The 23,503-nt window shown below is 39.4% G+C and overlaps 2 protein-coding genes across 3 annotated transcripts in view; both read left to right on the top strand.

Annotated features, from left to right (window-relative positions):
- The window catches only part of abca12 (ATP-binding cassette, sub-family A (ABC1), member 12), a 69,834-nt gene extending 68,778 nt beyond the window's left edge, over positions 1 to 1,056 (top strand). The window contains 1 exon segment of the mRNA XM_044216901.1: positions 167 to 1,056. Within this exon segment, the coding sequence (XP_044072836.1) occupies positions 167 to 271 (105 nt within the window). The 3' untranslated portion in view covers positions 272 to 1,056.
- Positions 1,057 to 1,617: 561 nt separating this feature from the next.
- On the top strand, positions 1,618 to 23,503 carry bard1 (BRCA1 associated RING domain 1). 2 transcript variants are annotated; one of them, XM_044217283.1, is made up of 11 exons: positions 1,619 to 1,828; positions 3,461 to 3,517; positions 4,212 to 4,360; positions 4,994 to 6,048; positions 6,700 to 6,780; positions 8,633 to 8,805; positions 13,782 to 13,905; positions 14,018 to 14,150; positions 16,452 to 16,544; positions 21,181 to 21,278; positions 22,976 to 23,503. In XM_044217283.1, exons 1-11 carry the CDS (start codon positions 1,737 to 1,739, stop codon positions 23,309 to 23,311), a joined length of 2,391 nt encoding a protein of 796 aa, XP_044073218.1. In that variant the 5' UTR covers positions 1,619 to 1,736; the 3' UTR covers positions 23,312 to 23,503. The 2 variants fall into 2 exon arrangements, with proteins under 2 accessions (XP_044073219.1, XP_044073218.1); XM_044217284.1 differs by lacking the exon at positions 16,452 to 16,544 and having other exon boundaries at positions 1,618 to 1,828.

Here is a 23,503-nt window from a genome sequence, read left to right as displayed (position 1 = left end):
TCTGCCCTTCTGGGGCTATGGGACAGGAAGATGCCATAGGCTGAATAAAGAGAGGGGGGTCAGGGAGGGAGACTGACCAGCAGATCAACTAAAATTACAGAGTTCAGAGAAACATAATTGTCTTTTATATTGGCATGGCACTTAAATTATTACTGAACCTTCACAGGTCTTCATCAACTTTGCCATGGGAAAGATTGACATGGAAACCATTCCAATTCACAGCGAAGATGAATGTGATGGCTTGGCCTCCATTAAGGCGGTACAAATGTAGAGCTAACTGCCATCTTTCCTTTGCCATTTTGTCTATGTCCACTGTGAAATGAAATATAGTATTTGTTTAAAGTAAATCTGCCCTTAATATGTATGTGAAAAATAAGAGTTTAAAGCATTCATGTTTTAAAATAATACTGATTATTTCTTGAAAGTGTCTTGACTGATCATGTGAAGGGTGACTGTCATTTCTATCCTTACCAAATTAAACTGTTAATGAAAAGCAGAAGAGCACATGCACATTTGAAGAAAAGTTGATAAACTGAAGTCTTATGTTTATTGACTTTTTCCTATCTTACAGGTCACACACCTGTGTACTTTTAATTCTCCAATCTTATTATTTATGAAGGCTAAATTTAATTGTGTAGGCTTTTAATGTCTCCCTGTGGTTGGGGCACTGTTCACTATTAGAATATTATACCATAGCAAATCAAAAAGACTGTATTTTCTATTTAGAATGATTTCCATTTTACCTTAATGATGATTTTACATCATCTCAGACACTAAATATAAACTTGTTTAAAGTATTTTTTTTTAAATCTAAGGTACATGTAATTATGCCTACTAGATGAAATCCGACAAAAGAAGATATTCACACTCAGAAGAAAATCCTCAATATGAACTTTTCCCCTGCTCATTAGCACTTCCTCTAAGGCATACCTAACTTTTAGAATGAATGTACTAACTATTTAATGGCATCTTTCCCCCTTATGGGCCAGTTCTGAATTGTCTTGAATGTATCAAGCCTATTTATATTATTCTAATAAAGCTATTTTTCAAATGCAACTGCTGTTCATTTGCCTATTGTACATGCTTTTCATATGTTTGAGCATCAGCTCACATTCAAGATCTTTGATTTTGCTGCTATGGTAGACCTAAAACACTAACATTACAGCCAATATGTAAGAGAGTTTCCATTGGTTGAGTATAGGAGCTCATTATGCCTGATGTTATTTCCTTAAGTCAGTGTCCTGATGAAGAGAACATAGTAAGCTAATCACACAAACCTAAGGCAGAGAGAGCCAAAGGGATATACAATAAAATAGACATGATTAAAAAAAGAAAGAAAATAACAAACACATGAACATGTTCCTTTTGAAAGGTATTGCCACTGCATATAAGCTACCCAATTGAAATGGAACTGAAGAGAAGTTAAATAAAGAAATGGTATCTGTTGTAATCTCCTGTTGAACTGCGTGTTTGTGTTCAGAATTAAAGTAACATTTCGACATGTTCAATGTCACATTTACGTCTTTTAAACTGGTTTTAGAGCAAATTAAAATGCCTACTATCATGCTGGGGAGGGGAATTACGTCATCGCCGTGGTTATGGCAACATAACATCATAGGTTACTTCCGCAAATATTTGGCGGGAGATGCCTGTAGCCAGGAAGCAAGTTCGGCTTGTTTTGCAATCTTGATTCATAAGCATAGTTATAACAAAAACAAATAACATTTCGTTTAAGAATGGATACTGATGTCCTCGTGCAGACAAAGGACTGGAAGAACACTAAGGAGGCGGTTGCGAAGTTTCGACGACTGCTACTTTGTTCCAAATGGTAAGTTAAGGTTAACGTTACTGTAGGAGTGAGCTATATTCAGAGGGAACGTCCTTTTGTTGCGTAACGATAAAATAAACCAGCACCATTTAACGTACACATTTGTTTGTCAAAATAAACTGGATTTATTTTGAATCGCTTGAAGACGTTGCCTCAAGTATGCACAGCTAAGCTAGGTCACAAACCTTTAAAGTTGTCAACAACACCTGATTGCAATAATTGAACAAGATTAACGTTACACTGGTTGAACAGGCTAATACATTCTTTAGGAGTTTAGTGTTAGCTTGCTAAATCATATTAGCTCAATTGAACAGTTATTAAGAGTAGTTTTGTGAGGTTATGAGTCACTTTACGTGGAAACGTATGCAGGTTTGCAGAAAACCGAAGACAATGGAAAGTGCCAGATGTTTGTATAAAACTTAGATTGGGAGTTTTTAAAATCAAAGTTTCGATAAGATTCGATAGGTGAAAGATGCTTAAGGGTTTAAATTCAAACAATCTAATGCTGCCTCTTGATCGCTATCGTTAACTTTGTAAGCTTGCATTGCTAACTTCTCGATCATTGTCTACTAGAACTTGCTTGCATTCCATCCATATATATATATATATATATATATATATATATATAGATATATATATCCATATATATATATATATATATATATATACACACGCTGTGCAACAATAACACTGGAGCACAGCACAGACTACAAGTGAATAACAATGCAGTATTATAAAATACACAACACAATATGGTAAGCAAGATAATACATCATAGATAAATAGAACAATATGGTTTGGGCACAACACAAACACATAGCAGCTGGAGTAGCCTGAGGGCCAGATGGCAGGAGGGTGACGAGTCTGTGAGCAGGGTAGGAGGGGTCCTTCATGGTGCTGGTGGCTATTTTGAGATGCAGAGGTTATGGTAAATGAACTGTATGTAGGGTCTGAGATCTCAGTGATGCTCTCTGCTGTCTCCGCTCTCTGGTGCAAATACCAAATCAGACTGTAGTGCAGCTGACTGTAGTGCAGCTGTCTGCTCAGGATGTTCTCTGTAGTGGGATGGGTGGAGAGGTTCACTCTTCTCAGTCTCTGCAGGAAATGGAGAACTACTGGGCTTTTTGTTTTGGGAGGTGCTATACAGGTTTCAGATGAGATCCTCTCTGTAATGTGAACTCTTATTTTTTGTTATTGAAATGTCTCAACAAATATTGGATGGATTATTGTGACATTTGCTACAGACATTCATGGTCCCCAGAGGATGAATTCTAACAACTTTGATCCCCTGGCCTTTCATCTAGCGCCATCAGGTCAAAATATTTATTTTCCAATATTTGGGTTTATCACTAAATACTACTACCGTTAAAACTAATGACATCCCTATCAGCTGTAGCAAATGTTGATGATAAACATGGAAAACATTACACCTGCTAAACGTCAACCTGCTACCATTGTCATTGGGAGCATGCTAGCATGGTGGTGTTAGCATTTAACTCAAAGCACTGCTGTGCCAAAGTACAGCCTCACAGTGCAGAACAACAGTGTACACAGTCATGGGGACCACCAGTGCCCAGTGTGGTGGCTATTCTGACTGTACTGACCAATTTTAAATGTTTTGTCTTTATCCAGCTCAAACTTAATGACGGATCCTGTGTGTCTAGGAATGTGCGAGCATATGCTGTGCAGGTAATGTAACCTCAGCTAAATGTATTTTACTCTGACATGCTCACTAACAATAGACCGGTGTCACAGTGGACATTTTTGTCAAACACAGGTAATAATGTTAATGAGGTGAGAAAGGTGTTTTACTTCCCCCTCTCAGACTTCAGGAGTATCGTAGTTCAGTAGGATTTATTTATGTATTTCATATATTTTAGTAGTAATTACATTTTAATTATAAGTTTATGGGATTAACAGATTAAGATTCTGTCAATCAACCAATCAGTAATAGTAATCATAATTGTCTTAGCTAATGTTAATGTTTAGGCCAAATTAGGATTGACAACTTTAACAGCACTATTGTTACAGGTTTTACATACAGATGAGGGACATGGAGGAAAACATTTTACGGCTCACTATTTCATAAAAAATGCATTTACATTTTGTAGTTAACATGCATTTCTCTTGTTATGGTACCTATTTCTTGTGCAAGTGAAATACTGCTTATCCATGGCAATGGCATGGTTTCTTGGCAATGCATAGTTTACAGTGTTGAAAGTGTTGAAGGCAATTAATGTCCCTACAGGCATAAACTATAGCCTTAATTTATTCCTTTTCTTCATGACTGAATGGTCTTAAAAGGTAAATCAATGAGCTCATTGTGTTTTTTCTTACTGAGCTGTGACGTGGACACCTAATCCATGATATGTTTATTGCTCAGGTCCTGTGCTGGTCCCCGGGCAGGAGATGGCTGCGTGGTGTGTCACAGTCCTGCGTGGGTGAAGGACATCCAAATCAACAGGCAGCTCAGCAGCATCATACAGCTCTTCTGCGGTTTAGAGTCCCTGCTCAGTCCCATAGAACAACCAGGTAGATAATAGCCATTATATAGCAGCTTTAAAGCATAATTAACAAGTTATCTTCTCAAATCTATGTGTCTTATTCATTATCTTTCTCCCCACGCTCATCTGCCCACACCCCCTTCTATCAATTGTTGGCTGAAACATTTAACATTTTTCTCCGCCAATCTAATCTCTGAATGACAGTATTAGTGGCTTGTTCCTGTGGTTTATTATCTTTATTGCCCATCCAGCATCCCGGTAATGACAGTAATTATGCAATGCAATTAAACATGGTAGTGTTTAGTTTGCGACTAGATCTCAGCTTTGACAAAAAACTACAGGGGAACTTTTTTAAAGCCCTGTAGTTAAAATGTGAACAAATCTGCATGTTGTTGTGGTGTCTAAAGTTACACAGAAAATGGTTTAAGAAGTAGGTTCCTCTGTCAAATGTCTTATTGGTAAATTGGTAAATAAATTATTGGTTGGCAGTGCATAATGTTAAACTTTGGTTTTATTCTTTTTTCATCTCAACAGGTAGTGCAAGGCTATTACAAATACACAGATCCTTTTTGACAGTAATTCACAATGAAAAATTACGCAGGAGGGGAATTTTTTGTTTTATTGAATGTGTATTTTTTTGTTTTTTCACACCTCATTATAGACTCCTCTCTAGCCGAGATTCAAACACAACCTGAGAGCCCTGTCTTTAAACACAAGAAGAACTTCAAGATCTGGTTCAGCCCCCGCAGCCGCAAGGTACGCTGCATGGTGGAGAACCCTTCAGAGGTCACTGTACCGGAAAACAAGTCTTCTGGAGAAACAGCTGCAGCACAGCCAGACACCATTACTGCTCACCGTCAGGACCTGTCAGTTTTCAATTTCGTCTCGTCCTCCCAAGACTCTTCTTGTTCTCAAAGATGCAAAAACGAAAACAGGACCAGGAAGAAGAGGTCAACTAAGAAAAATGCTGCCAGCAGGAAGGTGTCGGTGCAAGGAACCACTAGGACCACACGAAAACAATCCAAGCAGAAGATGAAGAAAAACAGGCTGGAGGCCATAAACCAGCAATGGGGGATCACTGAGGAGGTCGATGCCTTAAAGGAAAAGGAGCATCCCTGTGTTGAAGGGGCAAGGAAGTCCACTAAAAGAGTTTCCTTCTTAAGCCCTGCTGTCACGTCTGACGGGCCTCAGCCTGAAGTGCCACAGGGGAGTACTAATGAACTCAGCCCTGGCAGGAGCACCATGAGGGAGACTCTCTCAGGAGGTGGCGTCACTGTACTGAATGGTCAGAGCATGTCGGACAGTGTCGTCCAGCATGACAGATTGTCTGCAAATGACCCCAACCCAACTGACAATCCTGAAAAACAGGACAACGTATCTCCCCCAAAGCATTCCTCAAAAAGATCAAGAGTGGAGGACAAGGTCGCCACATTGGAGACCACGCCAAAAAGGCCCAGGGCTTCCCCAGGCAGGAAGACAAAATCACAGATGTCTCCAGCTGTCCTTAACCCTCCATCTTTGGCTAGCCCCAGGTATGATAAGAGCACCAAAAACTCAAGAGAAGAGCAAGGAGACAGCCCCTCTGTCCTAGCCACTGTTGGTAGAAAATCTCCCAGTACTCACCGTGCATCTGTTGGACGGCCCACCTCAGGGAGCCCTGCAGTTATGAAGAGGAACCACAAGGGAGAAACCCTGCTGCATCTAGCTGCCATAAAGGTTGAGAGGTTTCTGAATAATTCACCTTATTTACTTCGCTCCACTTTCTGCAGTAGAGTGACAGCATTAAAAGCTGAAATACAAAATGCATATGTTCCCTTAATTAAGCACTTTACATAAATCACAGTATTTCTGCACAACACCCTACTTAAATTATGTATTTAAATTGGTTCAATTCAACTTAAATAAGATAATGTTATGTTGTCCCTCAAATTGCTGCTCCTTCTATTTCGTTTTTCGTCATTCAATAAGTGGCCAAACAAAATTCTAAAGATATGTCAGTTAAGCTTGGCCCTTTAATGTTCTTCATTATCTTTTAGTTTCTTTCAAAATGCATCTAAGATAAATCTGCTGGTTTAAATGTCTTCTCTTCCTGTGGATTTGTTCCCCTCAGTTGAGCATATTAGTCTTCAGATGATCAGACAGTTATGTTCCGGTCTGTTGAGAATAAACTGTCTTGCAGTAATCCTTGTAAACATAGCAGTAATCCCCCTCTGGATCCCAGACAAGGTAATCAATGGCCCACTGTGGAGCGTGATTGATAAACAGCGAGGGCTTTGGTACACCGGGATCAGCTACTGTGTTTGAAGGGTTGCGTTTACAGGTCTGCAATTCTGACCTTAGGTTTGTTGTTCTCTCTGGGTCCTACAGGGAGATGTAGAGGCTGTCAAGGAACTGCTGGACCAGGGGGCTGACCCTAACCTAAAGGATAATGCTGGGTGGACACCTCTGGTAAGACTAATACATCAAGTCATACATCTGAAAGCTTTATGTGCTGTGTGAAAAAACTCTGTTACAAAATGTTTCATCAACAAAACAGCAATTATTAAATAACACTAGTTTTTCTACACTGTCGGGGTGTCATTTCTTCCTTTTGATGGAAGAGATGTGTGATGTTTCTTGTCAGTAACATCAGCTATTATCATTTTTTACTTTGTGGTTTGTCAGACTTTGATGGCAAAATATTTTCCACACAAAGGCTTGTTCACTGTAGCTTTTCTTCTCTGGCCAACTCTTGCAGCATTTTCTCCAGTAAACCAACATGCACAGTCACTGTGTGTTATGTTGCTGTTATGAATATGCATGCAAGTTCAGTATTTCTGTCTAAATAGCCCCTTTTATTACATTTGTCTGCATCCTAACACCTGTTTCTGCCATGCAAGTGGATGTCTGTGCTGTTTCTCTTTACATTAAGCAAAGAACTGCAACCAACAGCAAGTAAAAAAGAAAAAAAACATAAATAAATTAAACAATCTGTACTGTTCATTGTGGAACATAGCCACAGAGACTTTAGATTAGCTGGTAAAGTAATGTGTGTCAAGCCAGAAAACAAGGCTTCTAATCCTGAGTGAGTCAATTACTGTAAGTACTGCCATTTATTATGCATGCTGGCATCCTCCAAAATATGTAGCCCTGTGCTCTTTTAACAATTTAGCCTTAAGTTACCTGCACAAACTGTAAAATTCTTCAGCGCTGCCTGAGCCATTTCTTTTTCTTTGAGAACGAGCGGGAGAGTGTTTGCTGCTATCTTACTGTAGCACTTCACGTGGTTACTTGCTGTCAAGATGCTCCACTCGAACTTGAGTTTTCAATTTGAGTTATGACAGTTTGCAACTGATCTTTCAAATAGCGACAAATAAGCTGAGAGCATGACATTCATATTTGACTTGTATGCACGGGAGCTGTCTAACTTGACATGCATGTATCCATGGATCATTGTTCCTCACTGTAAGCAAAATAAACATTTGTCTGCTACAGAAAGTTGTGAGTATTCCAGCATTACATGAAACAGTTGTCACAAAATCCCACTCTTAATTTGTATGGGTTGGAAATGGGGAGAGGCAAGTTTTAATTTCTAGGCAAATAAAAACAGTACAATACAGTTTCATATTCTTCTTAATAATTGCTAATAATTCATGTTGAGGATAAATGTTATATATAGCAGGGGTGAGCTAAAAATCATGATGTGTGCTGCTTGGACTACTTGGGCCAAATGAAACTGAATTGGAACAAAATCCAGCTTCCCATTAAAATTCTCAGCTGCCCAATGTATTTAAAGGCAAGGATCACGGCTGTACTTAAATTCTGTGCAGTGTATGTTAATATCATTCCTGAATGAAAAGCTCCCACACTGGACTTTTATTTTGTCAAATTAAGGTCAGGTTCAAGTTGCAAACACCTTTTAAAACCTTTAAAAACACAAATTTTTATTGAGCCATATTCCTCATTCATGTTCATTTTAGAAAAGTAGAAAAGCAGGTCAGGATAATATTTGTAAGTGATCTCCTCAGAAGATGTTTTTTTCTCGGTATGAGTTGAATTCTACAAAACTAATGAAGTCTGATTAAGCTGTAATATCTGATTGGCAGTTATGAAGTTATCTGAGTATCCAATATTTTCAAAATACCCCAAGGAAGAACTACACATTCCAACGGGGGGAAAAAAGATAAATATTACAGTGATTGAAAATGGATGAGAATTTAGAATGCATACTAAGAATAAGGCTGTACACCGAGGATAACAGAGAAAAACCAGATCAAAGCAGAGCAGGGTGACTTCTGAGCATTACTCCTTTTTGTTCCAGCATGAAGCGTGCAACCTTGGTCACCTGGCAGTTGTGGAGGCGTTGGTATCAAGGGGAGCCCTGTTGAATACGCCTGGCTATGAAAATGATTCTCCACTCCATGACGCTGTGAGGAACGGTCACCCAGCAATTGTCAAACTGCTGCTGCAGCTTGGAGCCTCGCAGAACGTGCTGTAAGTTGCTTCAAACGTGTTTTATTTATATATATATATATATATATATATATATATATATATATATATATATAACACCCGTTTAATTATGTATTATCTAGAAATTAAGATAGTACTTTATAAGAAAAAGTTATTTATTGTATAGTTATTGTTCATACACCCTTTTATAAAGGGTTTATTAAATTTACCTTAGAAACTATGGAATTGTTTTTATTTAAGTTGAAAAATTACATCAATTCTTACCTGGTAACAACCTTCACAGTAGAGTTTTCCTCTACTGTCATGGTACATCTGCAGATGTTTTTACGATTTACTCAGTAAGTCAGCTGAAACTGTACTGTAAAAGGAAGCCTTGATTGTTTCCATGGTATTACCAGGCTCTTACCATATAATTTGTAATTATTTATTATTTATTAGATTATTCCCTATTCCATGCAGTCAACAAACAGTTCAATTCAATATGCTTTATCGGCATGAGTGTAACAAAGACAATTTGCCAACGTGTCAAGTAATAATGAGATTAAAAGAATAACAAAAATAAGTAAATTTCATAAAATCAGGAAAGTGTGTGTGTGTGTGTTTGCTCCTCCTCCATATATGTAAATAAATGAGATGAACAAAATGTTTCAAAGACCTTTCAACTGAGTCAGGCAAGTAAAGTAGTAATCTCAAAAGAAACAGAACATTTTAAGCAAGTTAATATTTATTGCACCGCTATTGTATTTCATTGCATTACATCATAAAGGTGCTTCTGTTATTCTGGACCAGTGCTTATTTTCCACTTCTTCAATAAATCACCAAGTGCCTTCTTCCCAGTCATTGTACCAGGCACCTAGCCTTTTTATTATTAAGAACAGGGCGCGCATTAGGGCAGTACGTAGGTGGATAGATGTAAGGAAATCGAATGACGCTGATTAGTTGTTGGTTAATCAGTTGATGCACTATCAGCGTTTCTGGCCTGTGGAGGCAGGGTAGATGTGTAGCATAATGTCCATAATGAGGGAGAGGATGCTGGTTAATCAGTGTAATCAATAGAGTAGTTGATCAGGCTCCAGATATTGGTCAGTTAGCACTCTCTTTGCGATCATTTTATACCAATCATCCCCTGTCTTCTACCTTCTTCACTTCATTTTATTTGTCTCATTGCTTCGATGGGAGTCTTACATACCCACACACACACACACACACACAAGAGGCAAACCAAGACACAAGCCAAGACATCTGCTAATGCAATCCCTAATGGATTGATTGGCACACTGCTCTGTTTGGAAATACAGGGTTTGCAGATTTTCATTATTCCTCTGTATATGTTTGTGTGTGCACATTAAGTTTGAATGATTGGACTGTATTTTTGCATTGTTTGGGCCCTGTCCTCTAAATCAGTGACTGTGAATCCACTTTCTGTCCAGCTCAAGAATTTGACTTGCTGGGCAGTTATTAGAAATTCTGAGGGAAGTCAAATTCTTAAGTAAATACTAATGTGTTTTATACAGTCGACCATTCCCTGTTATCTCAAAAACAACAGGTTTAAGCATTTTCCGAGAAGATACACAGCATACACAGCAGGGCTCCTGACTGTAAGTCTCAGTCCTATAAGCATATACAGTATCTACCAGTGTAGCACATTTGGACAGCCAAGATGAGGCCTGCAAGGTGTTAGCGGGTAGCATATGTTATGTTCACAAACTTAAAGGACCATGTTGGTATTTTGTGTATTTTATACATTTACTACAGATTCTGTATACTTTACTGCTAACTATTTTCTTAATCATAGTATAGGTTTTTAGATCCTGATTAGTCCTAATGACCACCTTAAGCCCGAAGCACTTAATCCATGCAGACATTAATTAACATCACCTGTGTGCCTTGTACTGGCGCACCAATACAATACACTGGATTGGTATAATTATACTACATACAGAGTCAGACCACAAACAAGTCATTTCCAAATGTTAGCATTGAATGGTAACATTAGACAATGCATTTGTATTACTACATACAATACTGAATACAGAATTTGTAATTGCATTTACAACATTTTGATCCAGATATTAAATGAGATATTTTGTTTGATTTGATTTAGCATGGCTTACCTTCAATACGATTAGACAATGGGCCTCATGCAAGAACTGAAAGTGGAAACCGAAAGAAAGTGGCTTGCACGAGTGATTTAGGAGAACTTGGCGAAGCTGTAACACCCAGCTGATCCAAACTGTCAGGACACATTGAGAGAGGATTGTTTGAGAAGGAAATGTAACTAATGTCGGGATTCAGGTAGGGCAGGTTTGGTTATTAGGAGAAATATCAAAGATATTTATGAATATTAATAAAAGTATTAATATTATCATGGGTGCGAGGAAGACGACGTGACCACGTGGGTGGCCACATAGATGGCTAAGCTACCGCCGTTTGAGATGTGTGTAAGCGTGTAAATGTACGTGCTAAGGTGTGTGGGCGCTGTGTTGCGTGTCCCGTCCAATGGGAATCCAGTGGATTCAACTGAGATCTCACATTGGCTTAAAGCGAGATTTCGTCTCAATATTACATCTAGGTGTGAATTAATGGCTGTGTCGGCTTGGCGCCTTTCTACTGTCTGTTCTTTGTTTCTCAGTCAAGTCTCTTAGTTAAGGCTTTGGCCTTTCCAGATAGGCCTATCTTTTGTCCCTCACATGTGATGAGGCTAGGCGAGGCCCAACACTAATGAACCTTTTGATTAAAAATACACTCAGGCCTCGCCCACTGCCTTATCAGTTGCTTGCCACGTATTTCCATCATTAGACTTAAGACATACTGCTGAGCCATGACATAGTTCAAAAGCTCTGTTGGTTAGAATTTTGAATTGACCTCATCAATATCTTAGCATATGGTACTCTGAGTACAAGTACATTTGAAACAGAATTGTAGATGTTTTCAGGACTAAATACATGTAGATTAAGTTTTAAAAATGCGTTTAAACTCTACAGACCAGGTACAGTAACAGTTCTTGAAGGTTTCAACAATTGGGCAGAATAAAAGGCTATTATTATGAAACTGAGTATTGTGAATGGTGTTAGATGTGAAATTAATGTTTGAATTTCTTCCTCCCAGTCAGAATAAGAGTCCAGTGGTTATCCTCCAGAACCACCACTGCCTTCCTCCCACTTGTGTACTTAAGCAGAGGCTTGTGGGAGAGTGTTTGTTACCTCCTGCACAATTTTCCACGCTTTATTATTTTTCGTCAGATATTCTTCTCACATGCAGCTGCGTAAACCAGCTTGTGTGCATGCATATGTATAAGTGTCAGGGGCATTTTATGTTTATTTGTATTTATGTGTGTGTATGGGGTTGGGGGTATGAATCCAAATGAAATATTTTATGGACCAGTGGACCTATTAATTGTCCCCCAGGTGTTATCTTTGCTGACGCCTAATCTTTTAGAGACGACCTGCTGGGTTTGGTTCTTCTTTCCATCTCCTCTCCTCCTCCTTGTGCTTTTCTTCATTCTTTTCTCCTGTTCCACTTTCCTCAAGGTGACCTCAGACTTGTTTCATGCAGCTCTCTCAAACTTAAAGAAACTTTAAATGTGTTTCTTCAGTTTACCTATTGTAACCAGGGGATGGTTGCAGTTTCATCTCTAAGTCTTTGTGCAAAAGGCTACCTTTGTGATGATGCTAAGCCTCCATTACACATGCTGTGTACTGAGGGGTTATTGTGTATTGCAGTTAAATAACTAGGCCTATACTAAATCTGTAAAGGTAATGTGGTCTTCTCACCAGATAAATGAATGTAATTGAGAAAGCTTATGAGCTAAAAAGTTAGCACTTTTCAGTAATGTTATGCAGCTATGAGATTTTTGCATGCAGTGAGTATAGTGTGTTGTATACGGACATGACCTAGGAATGAAGCAGAGCACAGATTTCAGCTCACCCTCATATCAAACAATTATGCGCCAACAAGTGAATAACACACATGGGTGCGCAGTTTCACAGAACAAGCGGGGTGTGCCAAATTGTTTTTCTCAGAGCTCTGGACTGGCAAATATTGATATTTATTTTTTTTTAAATTTTATTTTGTGTGTGTGTGTGTGTCCTGGTTGATAAGTGATAAAAAACAAACCCAAATTTGCATGGATTGTGATGAACTAATATGGAATGATCTTGTTGGCAAAGACTTTGCTTTGGACTTATCATACAATAATATCAATGCTGCTTTAGTGTCTGTGAAAGCTTTCTCACATAGGCAGTCAGTCAGGACAGCAACAGGTTGGTTATTAGTATGGCTAACTAGTTAGATTTAGGATTAAAATATTTTAAGTCTCTTGCTAGTTGCTAAGAGACAGGAACAAGAGGATACAAAATTTGAAAAGGTAAAATAATAAGTAGTAATAATGTAGTCACTGGTAAGAACAGTGTACTTTGGCAGATTATGATGTGGTAAAAGGCATGATTTTCTTCAAAAACATGGTTTTAGAACTAAGAAGGATCATTGTTTGAGATCCTTGAGCAGAGACCTTTTGTCTGTTCCAGAGTCCAATGTTCCTTAAAACTATGGCAGACAGAGCCTTTTCTGTCAGGCCCTAAGGCTCTGGAACGACCTGCCCAAAAAATAAGGCTGCTGAATACATACAGTATCATCTTTTAAAATCTCTTCTAAAATATGCTTTCATCGATTCATTTTAATCTGGTCCAGTAAGTCTTTTGTTTACCATTTGTAAAGATTTATCAATTTGTCATCTTATTTGCTGCACTACATACAAGAAATGTGCAACTACACAACATAATACCTTGCTGCACATTTTGATGTACTTTGAGCTTGTGTTGATGTATTTTAAGTAAACATAACTATTAAGTTATTTAGTAATTTGTCAGTGTGCTGTCATGTCTGACTGTCCCTTTGGTCACCACATGGTCTGCTTTGCTGCAAATGCATAAATACACATGTGTAAGCATAATGTGAGACACTGACACACTTTATCTTTTGAATTTTCTTCTTCACAGAAATCTGTATGGAAAGCGACCTGCAGCTTACGCAATGAGTCTGGAGATGCTGGAGATTTTCCAGGAAGCCTCGGAAGCCCAATATGCTAATACATCGCTTAGCCCCTCAGCCAGTCTCTCTGTGGTACGTCTACAATTCTTTCTTATTTCCCTTGACATTGTTAACCCTAAAGTACTAATATTCTTGCATTATAGGCCTAGACATTTCTAAACCATGTTCTTATATCCTTTCTTAGTCGAGCGACTATGTGAGGAGGGATGAAATGGCTGTGTTTCTGGGCAGCAAGCTGTCACAGCCAGAACAGCATCAACTAGCCAAACTGGGAGAGCTACTGGGAGGGAAGATGGCTGACACCTTTTCTGGCTCAGGTAGTGTTTGTGTGGTGCAAAAACGCCTCCTCAGGGGGCTGAAACTTCATCCATGTTCCAGGCGATGCCTCTTAGAATCCTGGTCGCATATCATTGCTTTTTAATGTTGTTGCTTGAGACACGTGAGCTCCCAGCAACACTGCAAATTAACAGCAGCTACCAGCCAACTGCTGGGACACTGGGACCATGGCCGGTATGTTTGTTCACTGCCAAACACTCTGATAGGTAATCAACCATCATGCCCTGTTCAACTGAAAGATGTATTAGATGGGTAAATTGCAGGCTCAACCAGCCAACAGGTCTGTAGTCGCTAGGTAGTCTCTTGCCCTGGTCATGGTTTTATGATGATTATATACAGTACTTTCGTCACCATAAAGATGGGATTTTTATCTGAATGGTTGTTTTCCTACAGAGCAAAGCTTTATAGGCTTTACTACCTTACACAGACCCTTTTGTATTGTAAAAACCAACAGCAGGTGCTTGAGCATTATCACTCATGAAGGTTCAACAGTAACTAACAAGTGCTTCTAGAGCTGTATACATCATTGTGATACAGCAGCTCCTTCACTGTTGCATAGTAATGGCTGGGAGAACACCAGAGAGCAAAAGTAATTGAAATCATTCCTCATAAAATGTTTAGTGGTACTGTCAGGGTGATGAATAAGCACTAATGAAAAACAAAAGTGTTTCTCACAACTCTCCCTCCACTGACCGGAGGGGTGAAAGTTGGTGCTTTCAGAGAAAGGTTTTTACAATTTGAACTCAGGGCTACAAATCCATGCAAATCCACGGTCAATGCACAATGTAAGAAGGTTTTGCCCTGGAGATATAATTATGTTCATTTTGTACTTGTCAACCATGCTCACTTGTTGAATGAAGAAGCAATAAGCCTGTATTTAAATTTTAATTAACATATAATTATGTGCCCTTGTCTAAAACATTTTATGAAGTAAGCTGTTGCTTGGCCTGTTGTGTTGCTGATGAACTGTTTGACAGGTTTGCAGTAAGCTTACCTGTTCAGCCAGGCAAAGTAAGGGACATCAGCAAATTATTAACTGAAATTAACTATATTTAGGGGATAAACGAGTAATCAAAACTGTAATTATTAGTTCTCTTCTGCTGTTGGTTATGGCTGATACATCAATATCATCAATCAATATCTACTTGAAGTAGAATTGTGTTGTGTTACCCAGTTATAAAACACATCAGCACAAATATTGTGTTTTACAAGTGTATAAGTTTGTCTACGTAACAGTGAACACAGTTCAGCATATACAGTATGCCTACATTTAATAGTTTATATATAAAAAGAGATATCCCCCTCAGGATCTTTTCTATCATCAAGTCAAAATGTTGCACTTTGGTTTCTGACCAAATACCTTCAAAACTACACAGCCATCATCTTGAGTTGGCAAATGTTAGCATGCTAACACACTAAACTAAGCATGTTAGCATGCTGGTGTTTGCATTTACCTAAAAGCGCTGCTGTGCCTAAGTACACCCTCACTGTCGACTCTTAGTCTTGTTTTCTGATATTGAATATTTTTACATCTTGATATTTATGTCAACCATATCGCCTAGTCCACGCTTAGGTTGTACTGCAAGAACTCTGTTTCTCCACATGAGCTGGTCCTCAGCAGGGGTGTCTCTTGTTGATAGATTCAAATTTTCAACGACATCAGAAGATGTATTTGATAAATAAAAAAACAAAAAACAAATATATCACATATTTTAAATTAGACACCCTTGCCTTGCAATCTCAACTTGGCTGAGTCTCCAGGCAGTTGGGGCTCCTTCACACTTGCTTTTGGTGATGCCTCTACAGACAGTGTCCTCTACAGCCTGTAGCTCCTGGTGGTAGCACCAGGGATGTCGTCTAACTCCAGACATGTCAGGAAACAAGTTAGGATGTGCTCCAATGTTTGCTCTTGTCCGTGACTCATCCAACCTGGGCTGGCAGAAAAATCTAATTAATTCATAAGTTTGTTCTTGGGCAATGTCTAAAATACACTAAATCTAAATTGTGGAATAAAGACTTAAAGTTATAATGTGGTCAAAAGTGTTATAAGCCATCTACCTATCTGAATGTGTACCAATACAATTAATACACACACACTACAACAGTCCACCACTTAGTCTTGAGTCAGTCAGACACACTAGGAAGACAGCAGCAGGCAGCAGCTATTTTTGAATGTGTAGCACAACTCATTTGTACCTTTTCAATTTGGCTTTTGTGTGTGTGTGTATGTGTGTGTGTGTGTGTGTGTGTGTCTGTCTGTCTGTCTGTCTGTCTTCCTCCAGTGAGCCATGTCATGGTGCCAGAAGGACACATGCCCACCACCTACTCCACACTCCTGGGTCTTCTTGCTGGCTGCTGGGTTGTCAAATTCAGCTGTGAGTATGGAGTGAGCCGTCAGCTGGAGTAGTCCTCTGTAGATGCTATTTTTGGATGTCATATTAAACAGTGTTGCTTTTGGAACCTGGGTAACTTCCTACTGCAGTGACACTGAAGCAGATTTTATCCAAAATAACCTGAATGTTAAATGCATTTGTAGCCTAAGCTTGGTCTGGCTTTCTGTTTTAAACTAATGGAGTTCACCCCAAATTGTGGATTTTGTTATTATAAAATATACTGTTCTGACCTTCATATCAATCAAAACACAAGTGAAGTGTATATGAAAACACACAGGAGGTAACAGTAGCCAGTGATAGCTTTCATTAAAGCAGACCAAACATGGTCTTATGTTAAAAAGAAAAGAAAATCCATACTCTTCATGTAGTGTAAAAGTATGTTCAGCCAAATAATTTTACTACAGATCCAAAACTCAAATATTTACCTCATTATCGCCTAGATTTGAGGGCTTCTAATAGAGAGATTAGAGTTCAATGAATGACAATTACGTATGGATATTCATTGCGCTCAGCTCCTTTCATTCCTGACAGTCATTAATTCAGTGTAGAGGGCTTTAATTCTCTTTTCCATCACTGCAGCACAGGATAACATGAGGCAAATAATGAATATAATATTTTAGACGCACTGACATCATGACAGTGGGTAAAAATCTTGCCCACTTTAACCTTTTTAGCTTTCCTTCAAGCATTTTTCACAGACAGACTACCTGTAATTTTCTATTTCTGGCAGCAGAAACAGTTTTAAGTGATTTGGTTATTTCTAATAGTTTGTTTATCATTAGACAAAAGAGCACAATGTCAGTTATTAATTTATTTTCCATACTCTAGACTACTTAACATGCCTACTTTATTAAATAAAGCTTAATTCCCACTGTTATTTATTGCCTTAAAGGAATAGTTCGACATTTTGGGAAATATGCTTATTTGCCTTCTTGTCAAGAGTTTTTATGGTAAGTTTAAGTTATTTTGTTTGTCTCCTACCTGCAAGGTCACATTTATATTCAGTTTACTGAGTCATTCAAGGCTGCCATAGAAAGAGTATTTCCATCTGCATTTGAACATAAGTTTGCCGCAGTAGGGTGACTCTTGGCATAGTATAGGACAAGTGAAAAATCTAGGAGGAAAATATTGGACTCTTGGAACCACAGTGCAGAACAAATGGATTGTGCTTCACAAGCTGTTCGGAGTAATTTTATGGGTTTTGTGCTCTTCTCTGAATCCCAAAGAACATTTTACCTGCCATGTCAGAAAAGGGTATGATGGAGGTGTATTGGTTGATATGCAGTTTGTTACTTTGGCATCCAAACTTTACTTGAAACATGAGGACATTTTTATTCATTGGGTACACATATCTGTTGGCTGCCGTCTTATTGTAAAGTCCTACTGAGGCTCCGGTGTTAATTCCTCCCTAGTACCAAACTAGTCTGAGGCATGTACTGTATATTCGGTCTCCTCTACAACCTTTCAGGGGAAATCAGGCTCTGCCTTTGGAATAGGAACTTGTAAATGAAATACTTTCTATTTTCTGCAACACATGGAATGTCCTGAGAAACATTAAAAAAACATTTTGCATCCAGCTATTTTCAGGTAAATTGCTTGTGCCTGCTGCTGTGTGTGCACACACCTGCTTACATGTCTGACAGCCAAATAGAGCGGCTGGGTGACTGAGGTCTCAGAATCAGGACGCCTCAAGGCTTCAATATCACTAGCGATGAAAAGGCAGTTAACTCTCTTTTCCTGTTTGATTCATACCAAGATGAATACTTAGCAGAAATGTAACTATTCTCAGTCAGTCTTCCTGGCATCCTTGAACCAAGTCAACAAGCAGACATTCAGAGGAAGCTGGCTTTAGGGGAAGTAAAAAGAGACTTGCTGTCAAAGAGTTTTTCTGGCACCTTGGTGTGCCCTTGACTGGTGTATCTGTCAGTAGCATCTCTTCACTGTGTGTGTGTGTGTGTGTGTGTGTGTGTGTGTGTGTGTGTGTGTGTGTGTGTGTGTGTGTGTGTGTGTGTGTGTGTGTGTAAAACAGCATGCACGCTTGTCTCTGTCTCTCTACCAGTAAGCCATTTCAAGTTTGAATGTGTGTTTAGGTGTGTGGTTGTGTCACTGTTTAGGATTTTGTTTGGACCATATTCAGTGCCTCGCCGTCTCTTTTCTCCACGCAGGCTGAGCACTTGACACAGCTTGTCTCCCTCATGACAATCACTGTGGCATCTTATCTGTCTCTGTCCTTGTTTTTGTTTGTGTGCCCCCACAAGCAGCTGAGTTCTTAATGTCACCTGCCTTTATGTGCCGTGTGTGAACTAGGCCAAGCCAGAGCTTACCTCTTCATTGGTCTTACGTTTCATTGCAACACATTTTCCTTTGAAAAGCAGCCTCAGTGTTGTATTTGAAACCCATCAACTTCATCCTGCCTAACGGGGCTCCATTCCAGCTAAAGGTCTTACCCAAGCTTTATTGAAGAGCAGATGATGGTTTCAATCCTTTTGTCCATCACGCCACTATCACTTAAGAAATAGTTCAGCATTTTGGGGAAATGCACTTATTAGCTGTACTTGCAAGAGTGAGATCAGAAGATGGATATTAATCTCAGTGTCCGAGCTGGAGTCAGTACATGTTTAGCCTAGCTTAGCATACAGACTGAATGCAGGGGTAACAAACCAACACATCTAATCTCACTAATTTATATGACGTATCTCATTTGTGTAACCTGTACATCTGGTATCTGTATCTTGCTGGAGATGCTGCACAGAAGTGCTGCACGGATTGATGTTTTTTTTTACATTTTTGTTATCTCATGGGTTAAACAAACAAGACAATAAAGTGTTGGCATATTTTATTCACTTTGGACAGAGCTGGGGAAACTTCCCCCTGCTTCCAGTCTTTATGCTAAGATAGGCTAACCAAGTCCTGACTGCAGCTCTGCACAGACATGAAGTGTCTCACTCTTGGAAAGAAAACAAAAAAGCACATGTCCCAAAATGTTGAAGTGTTCCTTTAATATAATTGTTCTTCCTCCCTTCCCTTTATTTCCCAATTTGCAATGGCTGATTTCCCTGCACTTTGGTTCTTATTACTGCTACTCCCACTGCTGGCCCAGGGAGGGTGTGTGCACCCATGTGCTTCCTCCCGTTACACGAGCTCTAGCTGCTTCTTTTCGGCTGCCAGTGAGAATCTTCAGTCAGGCAGCTGCCTCGTTGGACACGTGGCCCTGCTGGAGGCATTGCTACTGGGGATTGAACCCGGGACTCAACTGTGGGCCGGTGTTTTGCTGCTGTGCCACCTGTGCATACCTGGATGCTTGTTTTATTATTCGTCCTTTAGCATGACAGTGGCTGGTTTTTAGGATACTGACTGATAACGGCTATCGATCCTGAAGTGTTAGTATTGGCATTAGTCTCCAGTGGTTGTCATCATAATGAGATCGCAGTTCCAGTTGGTCTCATGGTAAATCAAGAAAGTGGGTTCATCTGGCTGTTCACTCATTCTCTGACTCAGGAAGGAAGGAGTTTGAAATGTTTTCTGCATTCAGTCTTCGTGACCGTAATTAGCAAACATGCTAATGACTCCTCAGCACTAAGCACCATCGTCCGGAGCGATTAACCCCAGTATCTCCCCTCTTCTCTGCCCAAGTCTCTGGCAGGGTCCATGTAAATGAAAGCTGTAATTAAGGGGGTTGAACAAATGTAATTACACTCCACCCCATCTTCTGGAGACTGTGTGTATGTACTGTATGTGTGTAATTTGCTGTTTCACATGTTGTGACAAGGTGTACACACACACACACACATTTACCCTAATCTGTTCATGTCACCATATCTTGCAGCTGGAAGCAACTGTGTGGAACGCTAAACTGAAGGTGGAAAGAATCACAATGTTGTGTGGGTGTGGCGAAATGTAGATACTTTGCAGATGTGTATTAGGTCTGTGGGACTGTTCACATCTCTCACGGTTGGAAGTGTTGTGAGTGTCTGCACGTTCATAATCAAAATAGTTAGGCCAAGCCTTATGCTCAGATCTGTTTAACAGCAGTTAGCAAATCTAGTTTCACTGTGTTTAGATGTGCAACTTGTTTGGATTTTCTTTATTATACCCCTAACAAATGATATTCAGTAATAGAACACTTATGAAGAACAGCAGCTCTGTGAAGTCAGAAACATTCTTTATCTGTGACAGTGAGGGGTCATTAAAATGTGACTTTTTTTTCCCCCTCCATATCTGCCTATGCTTTTATATAAAACTTTTCTGTCTCTCGAGATGCTTTTCTTAAGGATTTAGAACAAAAGATTCTTTTTTAACTCATAAACTGGCGGGATGCTGGCTGTCACAAAGTCACAATCTGACTCCGTGAAACCTCAAGAGACAGAGAGAAAGATATTTTGCTCGAATTCTGCTTAAGCTTGGGATACTTAAAACGAGGGTTGCATCATTAACTTCATCATGCTGTGGGCATCTTTCTGTCAACAACTGCAGCTTTGCCAATACTTGCAATCTTCCAACTCGTTGTGATAAAACAGACATGAGCTTTGTCATCCTCCCTTCCCAATTGCCTTGTCACACACTTTCAAGTCAACATAATTAGCGCTTGCTTTAATTTTTTCTCTCTCTTTGGTGCCAGGGGTGGAGGCATGTCTGCAGGCAGGCAAGTGGATGCCCGAAACTGAGCACGAAGCGGGAGAAGGCCCCCAGCGCAGTCGCATCAACAGATGTAGCTTGGTAAATGAGAGGCATACAAAAAAATACATGAAATAGATGAATATAGATTGTCTAGACATTCTGTTCTTGGGAGAAATTTGTTTTTCCAGGCACCATAGAGTGCCATTAAAATAATTTGACTGTTTCATGTTTTGAAACTATAAATCACTGTGTAGTTGGGCTTTTTTGACACTAATTAAGAGAAACAAAATACTTAAACATTTGTAAATCACTACAAATTGATAAATTACAGAATTATAAAACACGATAATCGATAACATGAATATTCACCCCCTTTGTTATGCCACACATATAGTATATCTTGGATTGTGCAGCTGCATTTTTATATAGATGGACACACGTGCATAAAGACCAACAGAAAAGTACCAATTAGGGGAGGCAGGGTTTTTAACAATATCTAACACTATATTTGGTGTACTGTACATCAACTGAAACACACCATCCCCACCTCAGAGCCTCAAGATGTTGTGGGGATGCTTCTTTGCAGCAGGCCCTGTAAGGTTTGTGAGGGTAGAGAGTAAAGTGAATGCAGCAAAATACTTGCTGCAGTCTATAAGAGAACTGTGATTTGGGAGAGGATTTATTTTCCAGAAAGACAACAACTCCAAACAAAGCCAAAGCTACCCAGGAGTGACTTCAAAACAACAACATTAATGTCCTGCTGTGGCCAAGTCAGAGTCATGATCTCAGTCCAAACGACAATTTGTGGCAGGACTTGAAAATTGCTGCTCACTCACCAGTCGCCATGAAACTTGACAGAGTATTACAAAGAAGAATGGGGAGACACTGCATTGTCTAGATGGCAAAGCTGAAACAGACCTATTTACACACACTCAAGAATAGACTTGCTGCGTGGAGGGGGTGAATACCTATGCTGTCAATAATTTAGTTTTTATACCTAGTGTACCTTGTTTAGTTAAATTTGTAGATATTTGATTACAGTTTGTCGTTAGAGTATTTTTCTGTTGATTAATGTCAAAAATTCTAATTGCATCCATTGTGATTCAATGCAGTAAAACAATGAAATATAGACTAATTCAGGGTTTGTTGTAGTGATGACCCTGCACAGGCAGACATGATAATAAACCATATGTTCTTTAGTAGATTTAACATGTCCCTATTGTTGGTTTTCTTCGCCCATGTGCGGAATAAAACGTCCATTCTAGAAAAAATCTGTTGTAATCATAAATTAAGGACACACACATACATGTATGCAAGCAAAAGTGAAATCCAACCAAGTGTAGTCAAAGAATGTTCTTACTAGAAACTCTTGAGAGAGCCAGTTTACATCCCAAAACAGTTGAGTTCATTGATGCTGTGAATAGAACAGTCTCCAGTGGCCTAATTCACTGCTGCTTTAAACAGCAATGCTAAGTGCTTCAGAGTTTGTCTGGAGAGCGGTGCTGATAAAAATGTCTCCTGGCTCTGCCGCAAAGACGTAAATACAAAGCATCCACACAGACACTTGGTAAAATGAGAGCCTAGATTTATTGGCAAAGAATTAATTCAGTGTTTAACTTCATCATAAACAAAAGGAGAGACTTTAATCCTTCTGCCACTGTTCTTACAAGGAGTTAGGCTTTATCCAGGCGTTGAGTGACTAACATATTTTAATGGAAGAAGATAATAGATATGATGCACGAGGAAGTTCTCACTAATGCTTGAATTTGTTTTTTCTAATGATTCATTTTTTGTAGCTCCCTCCACTCTTCGATGGCTGTTTCTTCTTCCTCCTTGGCTCCTTTAAGGCGCCTTCCAAAGACGAGCTCACCAAGCTGCTCCGGGAGGGAGGAGGTCAACTCCTGAGCCGCCAGCCCAAGCCCGACAGCGATGTGACACAAACCCTGAGTGCTGCTGCCTACCACGCACTGCCAGGCTCTGACCAGGCCCTCTGCACCCAGTACATCATCTTTGACCCCCAGGGCCCTCACAAGCCGGCAGTAGTGAGGCGAGGTAAGGTGTGGTCAGCTCCTACCACCTGGCTCATCAACTGCATCACAGCCTTCCGCCTCCTCCCTGTGCCGGACTCTTAAACGTTGGTCTAAATCATTTCTCATATGTTCAATAATAATTGACTAATAACTGAGATATCACTTGTGCTTAAGCATGGTCATAATGTATTTTTTGTTTTTTAATATGCGGTGATTAAGTTGACATGAATCACATAAACAATAATAAAACAATAATGTGACTCCTAAAATCTAAAATTAAAGTAGTAATCTGCA

The sequence above is a fragment of the Siniperca chuatsi genome, linkage group LG12 (assembly GCF_020085105.1).
Source record: "Siniperca chuatsi isolate FFG_IHB_CAS linkage group LG12, ASM2008510v1, whole genome shotgun sequence".
In the NCBI taxonomy this organism is placed as follows: Eukaryota; Metazoa; Chordata; class Actinopteri; order Centrarchiformes; family Sinipercidae; genus Siniperca; species Siniperca chuatsi.
This window is presented reverse-complemented; position numbering and strand designations above follow the sequence as displayed.

Bases quoted from the DNA above. Each gene is read 5' to 3' on its own strand.
- bard1 (XM_044217283.1), top strand. From the start codon at position 1,737: ATGGATACTGATGTCCTCGTGCAGACAAAGGACTGGAAGAACACTAAG. The intron at 1,829-3,460 runs GTAAGTTAAGGT...GTCTTTATCCAG, and splicing joins CTGCTACTTTGTTCCAAATG to CTCAAACTTAATGACGGATC. The intron at 6,781-8,632 runs GTAAGACTAATA...TTTTTGTTCCAG, and splicing joins ATGCTGGGTGGACACCTCTG to CATGAAGCGTGCAACCTTGG.